This window comes from Prinia subflava, chromosome 19 (genome assembly GCF_021018805.1).
Source record: "Prinia subflava isolate CZ2003 ecotype Zambia chromosome 19, Cam_Psub_1.2, whole genome shotgun sequence".
Classification (NCBI taxonomy): domain Eukaryota; kingdom Metazoa; phylum Chordata; class Aves; order Passeriformes; family Cisticolidae; genus Prinia; species Prinia subflava.
In genome coordinates this window covers 6,521,825-6,533,889 of record NC_086265.1, presented here as the reverse complement: position 1 = coordinate 6,533,889, position 12,065 = coordinate 6,521,825, and the positions used below count along the sequence as shown (strand labels likewise).

General features: G+C 44.9%; 1 protein-coding gene across 20 annotated transcripts in view; it reads right to left on the bottom strand.

The window, feature by feature from the left end:
* FBRSL1 (fibrosin like 1) overlaps positions 1–12,065 on the bottom strand; it is a 499,827-nt gene that overhangs the window by 87,306 nt on the left and 400,456 nt on the right. For 14 of the 20 annotated variants that reach the window (XM_063415667.1, XM_063415668.1, XM_063415674.1 and 11 more), the window contains one exon: positions 6,348–6,401. The exons of the other annotated variants lie outside the window; for them this stretch is intronic. In XM_063415667.1, coding sequence (XP_063271737.1) covers positions 6,348–6,401 — 54 coding nt within the window. The remainder of the gene's footprint in view (positions 1–6,347; positions 6,402–12,065) is intronic. 20 annotated transcript variants of the gene reach the window in all.

Below are 12,065 nucleotides of genomic sequence, written 5' to 3'. Positions count from 1 at the left end.
TGGAAAATTGTTTTTTAATTTTGTTCCATCTCTGTTCTGGCAAAGGAAATGAAGCCAGTTGTAACCTCAGTACCAAGAATCTGGTTCAAACACAGCCTATGCTGGAAGTAAAATAAAAAATTGATGTAACATACATTACTTAGATGATCTGTGACCCAACTTGGGCTGTGACCAAAAGACCTGACTTGGGCTGCAGCTACATGCTCATCCAAACGAAAAGGACTGTGGATAGTGCCAATACTCTCATTTTCCACTTGAAAACCTCGAGATGCACAGCCAGCTGAGGTGTCTTGCCCATCAAGGGCATGCTGGAGAGGAGCACACAGCACACCCAGCCACTGGGACATGTCACCTGGGTGCTTTACATACTGCATCAGCAATGTGTTATTTGTTGCACGTGTTATTCATTGTTTTTAATTCCACACCCTGAATCTCTGTACAAGGGGAAAAAAATAACCCCAAGAAACTGAGAGCCACATATGGAACATGGTCCTAGTGAGAGAGGACTAACAAGAAAGTCAGTAAAACATCTCCTAGCAATTTTCAAGCCAGAGCCAAAGAGAGAAATGGAGAAAGAGCAGCAGCAACTAGCATTTTTATCTTCCAACTCGCTTGCATACAACTCCCAGCAAAGGGATTCAGCTGTGATAAAAAGGGCTGCAAGACACCAAAGCGAGATATGGCGGTTTTACGATTCTTTTCAGGTAGCTGAGTACAAAATCCCTGCCCCTTTTTCTTCTGGGGCCATTCATCTTCCCCAGGTGATGGAAAGCCAATCTCCCGGCGGGTGGGCCTGCTCTCGCAGACCTTAATGCTTAATTGCCACAAATCAATTCCAACCTTGATGCTCAGGCTGCTGCTACCCCATTCCCATTCCCACCCCTTTCTCCTCACACTGATTGCAGCCCAGGATTCTCTCATGTTACTAAATCCATCCTTGGACACAGCACCCAGGAAAAGCAAAGCTCCAGACACTGCTGGCTGTGAGCTGACCTTACACAAGAACAGCCTCAAAAAAAAAAAAAAAAAAAAAAATTCAGCTCTGTGTCCCTGTGCACGTGTGCACACACACATGCCTTCTATTTTATTTTTTTGTTCAACTGGAATTAATCAGGAATGATAAACACTGTTTGTTTCCTGAAAGCAGCAGTGGGGGGATGAAATATGCCTCTTAAGCTTATCAGCTTCAGCGCCACTGAAGAGAAAGCTGCCTTCTAAGCCCAGGGATAATGGGCTGTCCTTTCAGGAAGGTATCAGAGGTCTCAGGAGAGGAGACAGCACAATGGTGTGACCTTCAGCTAATAAAGCCCACCCTAGAGTCCAAAGAAGCTTGGGGAATATTGACAAAAGTTCATATTTACAACAGCCTGGACCCTTTCCAGATACCATTACCAGTCTAGAGAGCTGCAGCCTCTGTACATACACTACACAGGCTTTTATTCTGCCTCCTCCTTCCTTTGTTCTCATGCTGGCAAAAAAAAAAAAATAGTCAGAAAATGGCAGTTCTTCTGCTAACAAGGCTCCACCAGCATCCTTCTTAAAGAAGAGAGTTACTTAAAATTTCAGTTTCAACCTCAGCCCTATTCTCTACTTGAACGAGACTCAAGGCCTCTTGCAAGGATTCTTGGTGCATCATCATGCTCATCAGGAAGAAAGCATATGTGTTTTTGTGGAAAATCTGCTGATTTATTTATAATTCTTTAAACAAAAAGGCAGCCAACATATTGTAAAATGAGAATGTTGTTGGGTTTTTCTTCAAATAGGCACTGGCAATCAATGCAGCCCATCAGAAACACACGCCCAAAGCATTTTCAGGCAGAAACTGATCCCCCCCAGCCTGCGTTGTGGTTGGCAAAATGACGTTTAGCTCATAACTAGAGTGCACAGGCATGACTGGAATACAAATAAAAATAATATTTTAAAAATTGTTCATACAGTGAAAAAAGCCAATTTCAAAACATAAAACTGTTTGAAGCTGGAGTTTCATTTTTCTGCCTACTAAAACAGTTCCAAAACAAATATATAAAAATAAAGGTTTGGAGGAAACCTGTTTTCAAGGGTAATTTCACTGAAATCAATATTAAATCTTAAAACATTTAATGGAAATAACATCTTCAGTGAAAGAACTATTTTAACCGCACCTTCCAGTCCAGCTATTTGCCACTCAGCCATTTTTATTTATCTTCTTCATAATTCATCTTTGCCATCCTGAAACTAATCCTGTTGGGGACCAAAAGGGATCCAAAAATTGGAACAGCTTAGAACTTTACCCAATAACATCTTCCAAGAGATGCCTCTGTACCATGGTGGTCTCATTTACCATGCCAGTATTTGACAGGCAGGAAGAAGGCTGAACAAACCTCATGAAGACCACACATTTCTCACTTTTGCAGCTTTTTTTTTTCCAGTGAAGAACAACCTTCCACCAAGTGCTACAGTTACATCAGCTACACAGGCTCACAAGCACTTTTCCTAGAGTTTTGGCCCAAGCAGGCATTTTATCCTTTCTCCTTAATCCCATCCAACCATACTTGCAGTCAGGAGAGTTCAGGTGATTGATTGCAGCCTGTCTGAATCCAAAGTAGTCAAATTAGCTATTAATGTTGTGCTTAATGTACTCACACAAACAAGGTCATTGGTTGCATCGAGACTAATACAGGATGACACACGCTGGGAGCTCAGGGAGCTGCACAGCTCAGGGGACTGCAAACAGGATGAGAAAATCTTTGGTTTATGGCCACTACTTGGAAATCCAGCCCGATGCTGCAGACATCCTCTCTGTGCTCAGCAGTCCAGCTGGGATCCACTCACAGCTCAAACCCAGGGGAGGAGCACTTGGGCCTCCAGTTGGCTCAACTGCAGCCACATTTTGATCCCTGTCAAGATTTACCATCCCTCCTCCTGGCCCCCAGATACTGCTCCAAATTACACTCATCCTCCCTCTTGAGATGAGCTAACAAAACCAAGCAGCAGCAAGCAGCACTGAACTCAGGAAGTGGTGTAACACATCCGAGGAAAAACAGAAAGAGTTAATAGTGCCATGAAAAAGATGGAGCCATGTTCATCTTGGAAAAATGCCAGCTAATTCATCTGAGGGGAAATACTCCTCGGGACAAGTTGGAAAAATGACAGATATTGGGTTCCTCCAGCAGGAACCTGGAGCTCTGCTTGGAAAGCTGGAGCCCAGTAGGGCAAAAAACGCATTACCAGCCCACCTGAGGGCATGGGGACACAGAGAAGATTGCTCAAGCAAAGTAAATCATCATTTACTATGAACAAGAGAAGGTGCTACACACAGTAACATGAAACACTTGGAATCAGTTTCAATTTCTCTACACACTATTTCAAGGATGAGAGGTGACATCTCCTGGCTGCCACCAGGGCCCTCACTAAGGGCTTTTCATTGCCTAAACCTCTACACCAGCACTGTTTTATTAACAATAACAGTGAGTTCCTAGTGAGAAGCTCCAGAAACAACTATGTCTGGTAGTAATTTTATACCTGTTTTCCATGGCAGAACCCCCTGGCTCTCAGGAAACCATGGGATATTAAATGTATCCCAGAGAAAGAAAAAGAAGGCAGATCCAGGACACGTCTTCTGCTGAGGTGGACGGGCAACTGCTCTGAACTGCTGCCCTCTCTACTTCCAAACCACAAATGCACAGAAAATGCCTTGCTTTTAGGGTACAATTTTAATAACAAATATTGGAGCTACAAGGCTGGAAAACCCAGCTCCATTCTGAGAGGGTGTAATAATCCCACCTGTGGCTGTTCCCAGCACGCTGTCCTGCACCCTACCTTGGAGCACAAAAATGGGAAGCATAAATGGCCTGCTTGTGATGTTACATGATTTGGCACAAGGCTTTGTCTTTCTTTAGTGACAAGGTGAAAGAAAAGAAGAAATATCAGGGCTTGAATCTGTGAAGAATTAAGCCTTAATATTGGCTAAGCTGGATCTTGGAGGCCTGCTTCCCTCTGAATTTCTCCTTGCTGCTGTGACATGCTCACACTGAAAATTTTCCCCTGAGCAGCTGCCTGACTAAAATACAGCACACCCTTACCATAAAGCCCTTTGTTAAAACATCTTTGCCATAAAGCTGCAAAACCTTGGCTCCCAAGTACATTAAATCGTTATAAACCTGCCTTCGTTTTAACCGCGCAGTATTTCAAAACACAAAGCGCTTCTTCCGAGAGATAGCACTTTAATGAGGAGAGGGGTAAAATATATAAACCAAACCTCATTATAGCATAATTTCTAGGAGACAAGCATGCTGTTATAAAAGGAATCCATGGCAATAGTGTTTCACATAGCTTGAAGATTTAATACTTTTAAAAAGCCACCGCTGCTTTCAGCCTTTGGTGGTGTTTTGTTTTGAGCGTAACAAAAACAACCAAAATTATGGGTCCACTGTCAGCTGTGTATTTTATATTTTGTAAATTGTTGCAAATGGTGGATTCAACTCTAAGGCATGCTCACAAAATGTAACAGAGTCAGTAAGAGACTGATTACAAGCTACTGTGTATACTTTTCCCTTTAAACCTCTGCATTCTTAAAGGTTATTGCTTTAAACGTGATGACGCAGCATGGACATGGTAAATTACCCAAACCAGATCCAATCCACACTGCATTCAAAGTACTTATAATGATACAGTTTGTTCATGTGTTAACAGTGAAGCCAAAGAAACCCATCACACTACAAGAAAAATCTGGAGTTTTAACAGACAAATGAAAGTAATGGATATAACGCCGTTTAATACCACCTGTCAGATAAATCAGGGTAACTGGCACATCAAAGGGACTGCAATTAGTTTCCAAAAATGAGAATACTCATTTTTCTTTAAATCTGAAACTTGATTGCTTTCTACAAAATGACAAGTGGATCAGCCTCCCCCAGCCAACGAGAAAAATGTTACTGGAGAAAACTGTTCTTCCTAAGAACAAATTATCTATCAAAGGAGCATCCTGAATTACACTGGTCTACAAGACTTTTACACTTAATCTAATAAGAATTGCCATTATTGATTACAGTTCTTCCACATTAGTCTTCCAGCTGTAACTGCTGAAATGAAAGCTTAGCAATGATTAGGTATTTACTACAGTCAGTAGAGAAAAATAGTGAATAAAGGATGACCACAAAGGCCACCAAAGAAACAACATGCCTATTTTTTTGAGAGCGAGAAGGGAAATAAAACAAGCAAAAAACCCCACCCCCACCCCCAAATAATCCCTTCCCAAACCCAACAACAAGCAAGGGGAGATGCACTTCATGGCAGCTTTGACTTAAAGCACATGTAACACTGATTGATGGATACTGAAAGCAGAGACACCTGTGGAAAATCAAACCCAACCAAGCACCAAAACTGGGACAGGTTTTTTGTGTTTCTTGGTCCCACTTTAGAAAATTACGCAAGAAGGATCAGAATTTCAGGAAATGATCATTCTAGCTACTGTCACAGATCTGGGTCAACAGCAGGGTAAAAGTTGACCTGTAATTGATGCCTATAACCTGGTTAGGATAAGCATTTCCTCTTATCTCTTTGCTGCGGCTTGTAACGAATGATATTCTGGACTGAAGGGTGCTTATGCTCCCTGATTACCACAAGGTTCAACACTCACTACGTGGCTACAGCAATGGAGAGGCACTTCTGACTGCAGTTCTCAGAGAGGGTATCTGAAGAGAACACAACACACCAGCCCTTTTCCTAAATACAGATTTTGCCACTGAAGTCCTGAGGTACTTTTTCTACAATTTTCATTTTTACTGACGTGACTCTTGTTTCCAGGTTTAGAGCAAAAGGATAACAGGTTCCTCCTTCACTGTCATCACTCTCTTGTAAGTCATAAGAGATGTTTCCAGCTCTTAGCAACTTTAGCATGGCAGAAGACAGCAGGCTGGACAAGTCTGAGGCAGCATGTCAGCACACGAATTATAACAGGATGTCTGGTGTTAAGGTAACCCAGCCTAGCACGTGCCTTCCCTTAGCTCAACTTTAATATTTTTTCTGCTTGGCTGTGCAACTAAACCTCGAGGAAGAAGACAGCTGCAAGCAAGTGCACATGCTACTTCTGTTTTACAATCTTCCCACTTCCTCCATTAACAGCTGAGGGTTTGGGGTGCTAGAAACAAGAAGACTTATCACAAATGTGCAATGAGACCCTGAGCTAAAAGGTTAGCTGACATGGAACTGTTAACAGTGAATTGGCTTGGAGACAGTGGGGGAAAAAAAAAAGGGAAAAAAAAAAAGGGAGACAGAGTGTGAGAGACAGAGACAGCAACCAATTCAGCTGCAGGAAACCAAGCTAAATCAGTCCCAAGTGCCCATGTTGGAGAGACTTGATCTCATACCTTGCTTGTTATCAAGGCACTCCTGATACGAGTCAGCTCCAGTTCCGTTGCGGTCTACAGACAAAACAAAAAGTTTCATTCATATCAAACATAAGTATTAGAAACGTCTCAAATGGCAGCCCTGCTGGAGCAACACGTTAGGTGCAAACAGCGCTACTTCTGCTGGAGGCCACGCTGGCTGGCTGGCAGCACCTGTGAGTGGTCACAAACAAGGTACAACAGGCTGGCACCAACCCACACTGAGCTCAGTCCTGGGCAGGAGGGGCTCCCAGCCCTGCCCATCTGTCTCCACACTGCCGAGGGCAAAGGGGAGGGGATTACAGCTCCAGCTGCTCTGAGCTCCTGAGGCACATGGAGGGTGGAATACTTGGAGTTAAATCTATCATTGTTCTCTATAGGCCCTATGAAAGCACTGGTTTGAACCAGCAGAATTCACACTACAGTCTGGAGTGGACTTCTCTGTGGCTTGTGGTGCTGTGGTCCCTTTTGGGTTTTGGCTGCTGCATCATATTAAAGGCAACTGAAGGTCAAGAACATGCTTTCCAAATACTGCTTTTCCATGGAAGCAATGTTAGTGTAGGTACCACTGGGGTTATCTGATCCAGCAGCAGCAGAGGAGCAGGGTCTGTGCTGTGAAAATAGGGGGAAGCTGAGACTCTTGTACATATGTGTGCTCCACACAGGGAAGAAAACAGACAGCTCCCAAACACAAGCATGGTCACACATGTGGCCTCACATCCAGCAGGAATAACACCTAACAGAGCCCTTCATTTGCATTAGAAGTTCAATTAAATCTCATCACCTGTGTGTAAAAATGGTTTCACCTGCAGGTTAGCAGAATCAGGTTAAAACCTGGTTTGGACCTCAAATACAAACCAAAGACTTTTTCAGCACAGCTTCTACTCCTGCTTTACAACTCAGTGCAAGCACAAAAAATGCCTGGATGGTCCTTGAAAAAAAAAAATTAAATACATCTGTAAACCAGGGTAAACTGATGTTCTTTCAGAAGCTCATGTGCACCTTACACACCATGTTCCATATAGGGATTAAATTAACTGAGCCCATGAGGTGTTTGGAGAACCTTAAAAAGTGAGGTTTTCTACATCCCGTGTCTAAGAATGCACATGGTGCTAAAATCAGTCCTGTGTGTAACCACCAAACCATTGGATCAGGTCACCCTGGCACACACTCCTACCATGGCAACCCCAATGGCACTGGAGACAGCTCCTCTGCTGGAACACATCCATGAGATGATCATGACTCCACTAGGCTGAGCTGGGGGGCCAGGCTATCCCATAGCAGAATTTCAGCATCACATCACCATCCAGAGAACCAGCATGACAGCAATGTGTTTATTTCTTTCTAAAGACGCTGTCCAGGGCCAGAAGTTTATAAATATTGTTTACAACAGAAAAAAAAAGACACTAAGGAGAACCCTACCACCCAGGCACCTGCAAACAGCTGCATTTCTGTACCTCCAACAAGTGACTGGTTCCCAGCTATGAGGGCTTGCTGGCATTGCTCCTGTGTGGCAAACACATTCCCACACCAGCTGCCCCTTTCATCAACCATCAACTGGTGATGGCTCCTCGAAGAGGAAGAGATCCAGATCCCAGTTAAAAGGCTTCACATTCAGCTATAGTATTTAATGAACAAAGAAGCAAAAATTGAAGTTGCCCCACTGTTTGTGTTGTGTAAATCGCAGATAATAGATCTCCCTAATCCTAATGAGGCCTTCCTATTAAAATCTTTATTAGCTTTCAGCTCTGTAGATTGCCCAAAGGCTCATCAGTTTCCCTATCTCTCAGTACCAAGATCTGCTTTAACTTTTACAAATAGCTCTAAGATATTTCTCAGCTTATCAGCATTGCCAAGCAGTCTGTCTTATCATTACTATTGCAGATAAAATAAATGAGCTCACGATGATATGAATAATGGCATTTTCTGTAGGCTGGTTTCCCATTACATTTTCAACAGATTGTAAACTTAAGCACAAAAGAGAGAAAAAATAAAAAAGAAGCCAGTATGTGTGTGTGGGGGGGGAGAGAGTGGATTTTTTTTTTCCTTCCCATTTACCTTCAGCGCCTTAGAGCACAGGTTTTATTTTTAAGCTCACCTGATGAGAGCTAGTAATTAATTTTGAAAGGGAGCAGAACCACCTCAGCTCCGCTTTCTCTGAAGACCAAAAGCCCAGCCACTTCTGGGATGTTTTTTCAGCTGCATTCGCCGGAGAGAAGCAAGGGCTAAACCACGCTCTGCCTAATGAAGCCATCTTCATTAGTTTGCTCCTTTCCCTCGCAGCCTAGGAACACCGGTCGGACTGGGAATTGAAATCATGAAAAGCAACAGAACTGCATTTGAATTAAAAGACTGAGCTCCAAAGGTCTCCGACGGCTGCTCCGGGCTGATTAGCGCGAGGCGCGTGCGGCTCCGCTGCGGATCCTGCGGCGGGCGAAGGCAGAGAAGGAGCCCAGAGCCCCGCACGCCTCTGCCTTTCCAGCAGCGAGCAGGGAGGTCATGTTCTGGCAACCATTTTCTGCCCGGTCCCTGCAGCAATCACCGCGGGGTTAAACGCTTTTCCGCTCTCCCCCAAATTCCTCGCCCTGTCACCGTATCAAGGTTATCTATTATTGGCAGTGACAGGTGAAAATTAATCTCCTAATTATTTCTTGCTGCGTAATCTGCACTGAAGGAGTAACGTAAAAGGATTACAGTACACCCTCTACGGAAGGCTTTGCTAGAAAGCCAATCATCCAGGGAGATAGAGGGGATGTGGGAAAGAGATATTTATGACGGATTTCCAACCATTTTGAAGGCAGAATACACTATAACTTTATAACCGACAGCTCTGGAGTGAGGATGTTCTTGCAGGTATCTTAATAGCCTAAAATACTTTTTATTGTTGATTCCTCCAGGAAAAAAAAATCCTAAGATTTATATCCATTATTGTCCCTGATTCTCCTCTGGAACAGCAGTTACTGCAGGAACAGCATCCGTGTACAGATGTTTTTTACCCCCCACAGAAACATTATGGCAAACAATGTACGCAGACTGCTTCAACTCAATATTAAAAATCTTGCAGCTACCTTCCACAGCAATTTAACTGTAACACTTCTTCCACAAAGAACATAAGCTAGACTGAGTACTTGCAAAAATAAAAGCATTTTTAAAAAAACCCTCATTTTGTAAGCAAGCTAGAAATATCTTTGGTAACAACACAAACAGCCACCTTGAAATGCTGGCTTAGTGTAAACTCCAGCTCTCCTCTTACCACCCACCAGAAAAGGAGGTTTATTTTTATAGCATTAAAGAACACACATTTATCTTTAACCCTTTCCATGCAGCCATATAAGGTACAAATGGGTGTTTCCAATAACCTATTTTTCTATGTCCACGTCAACATTGCCATTCTAGTTGGAGTTTCCAGGAACAACCAACCACAGGTGGTGCTCAAAATTACATTAGCTACGTGAGAGATGCTGTCACTACCTGTGCCTCTGACACAGTTAATGCAGAGGTCCCTGTCTGTGAAGCCCTGGCTGGCAGGTAACAGGGCAGCAAGGAAAATCACCACTTGCAATCAAGTCCTGACCAGTATCACTCATGCTTATCTTCCATTTCCTTGATGGCAACAGTGCAGAAACGTCGCTAATTCCTTTATGCAAACTCTCAGTGCTTAAATACAGCGCCACTTGGAAAGCCAAGCCCTGGCACAAACCTGGACAATAGGACACCCATCAGCAGCAAGCAGCCAGCGCTGAGGTTTGCGTTTCTGTGGACCAGGATCTCACAGTCACAGCTGAGGACAGGTAAGGGACACAAGTGACAGTGCCCCGAGCTGGGGCAGGACCTCACATCTGAGGACAGCTAAGTGACACAGGTGACGGTGCCCCGAGCTGGGGCAGGATCTCACAGCTGAGGACAGGTGACACAGGTGACGGTGCCCCGAACTAGGGCAGGATCTCACAGCTGAGGACAGGTGACAGAGGTGACAGTGCCCCGAGCTGGGGCAGGATCTCACATCCGAGGACAGCTAAGTGACACAGGTGACAGTGCCCCGAGCTGGGGCAGGATCTCACAGCTGAGGACAGGTGACAGAGGTGACAGTGCCCCGAGCTGGGGCAGGATCTCACAGCTGAGGACAGGTGACAGAGGTGACAGTGCCCCGAGCTGGGGCAGGATCTCACAGCCGAGGACAGGTAAGTGACACAGGTGACAGTGCCCCGAGCTGGGGCAGGATCTCACAGCTGAGGACAGGTGACAGAGGTGACAGTGCCCCGAGCTGGGGCAGGATCTCACAGCCGAGGACAGGTAAGTGACACAGGTGACAGTGCCCCGAGCTGGGGCAGGATCTCACAGCTGAGGACAGGTAAGTGACACAGGTGACAGTGCCCGAGCCGGCGCACCCCGCGCCGGGGCCGCCCCTGGGCGCAGTGCCCGCCCGCAGCCACACGGTGGCGCACGCCGCGCTCCGAGCGCTCCCGGCCCGCACCTGAGGCCCCGAACCCCGCCCGGGCTGCGCCCACCTGGGCCCGGCCCCCGCCACCCCCGGGTCACTGCGCCCCGAACCCCACCGGCAGGGAAAGCCGCCAGGCTGGAACGCATTCCCAACTCCAGCGACAGAAGCTGGCCGCGCCATCTGAAACACTGCTAAAATCACCACCGCTCGAGGTTTTAAATGAGCAGCTCAAATGAGGCAAATTCCCCAGCAGTGACAGAGGTGTTAAGGTTGTTCACCTTTTCCTCTGTTGGTTTTAACACCTCTGGGCCAGGCTGTGGCTCCTGGAGCCTCACTGTCCCTGGACTCCGAGCATCAAGAGAGCTGAAGGGCAGGTGTGTGGAAATGGATTATTTACCTCCTTAAGGCAACTGCTACTAAGAGAGTAGGACTCTAGTTAAGTAACTTTTAACAAGCTCTTGGTTCTCCATCTGAAAGGTGATCTGAGGCTTTGCCAATGCCTAGGCGACCCTTAGGATATCACAAGGACTCTGAAAATACGCGTCCAGCTACCAAGCTTTGCTGAATCCACACTTCATCTTATATATGTTTCCATATATTTTATTTTCACCAGCGTGAGGGTAAGGCAATTTGAGTTTACCCCATCAAGGCTAGCAATTTACTTCTCCTCAGGACCTATTTTCAATAGATAAACAGAAATAATTTAACAAAGCCTAGAACAGAACATAAGACCTTAATGGTTTACCCTTGGTGTTAAGTAAATGAGGAAATTATTCGCTGGCATCTCTCATCCTGCGGATGTTTCAATCTTACAGTTACCTAATCTCTTACACAGTAGTTGTGAGAACAAAAGAAACATGTATGGAGGAAAAGTACCCACCTACTAACATCGCAGTGTTACTTCTACCAAGCCTGTTTCCCAGTAATACGTTTTCCTGAAGGAAATCTGAAGAACAAATTCCTATCCATAGGCATTTTCCCCAAATGCTCCATCATCAACCTCATTATGCGATACAGAAATTCTCCCAAGGGATATTATGTAATGGCAATCCCTCCTTCCTCCCCCTAAGGAGTATATTTCTCATTACATCTCCTAGTAATTGATCAGTCTAGGAAATCATTTCTGGTAAAACCATATGTTTCTTTACCTAGCTTAGAATTTCCATCTTTATCCAGAAGGGTAAAAAAAGACTTTCAGGAGACCCTAAAATTTCCATTTCTGATGCACAAAGCCAATCTGCTCAAACATGCTACTGAGC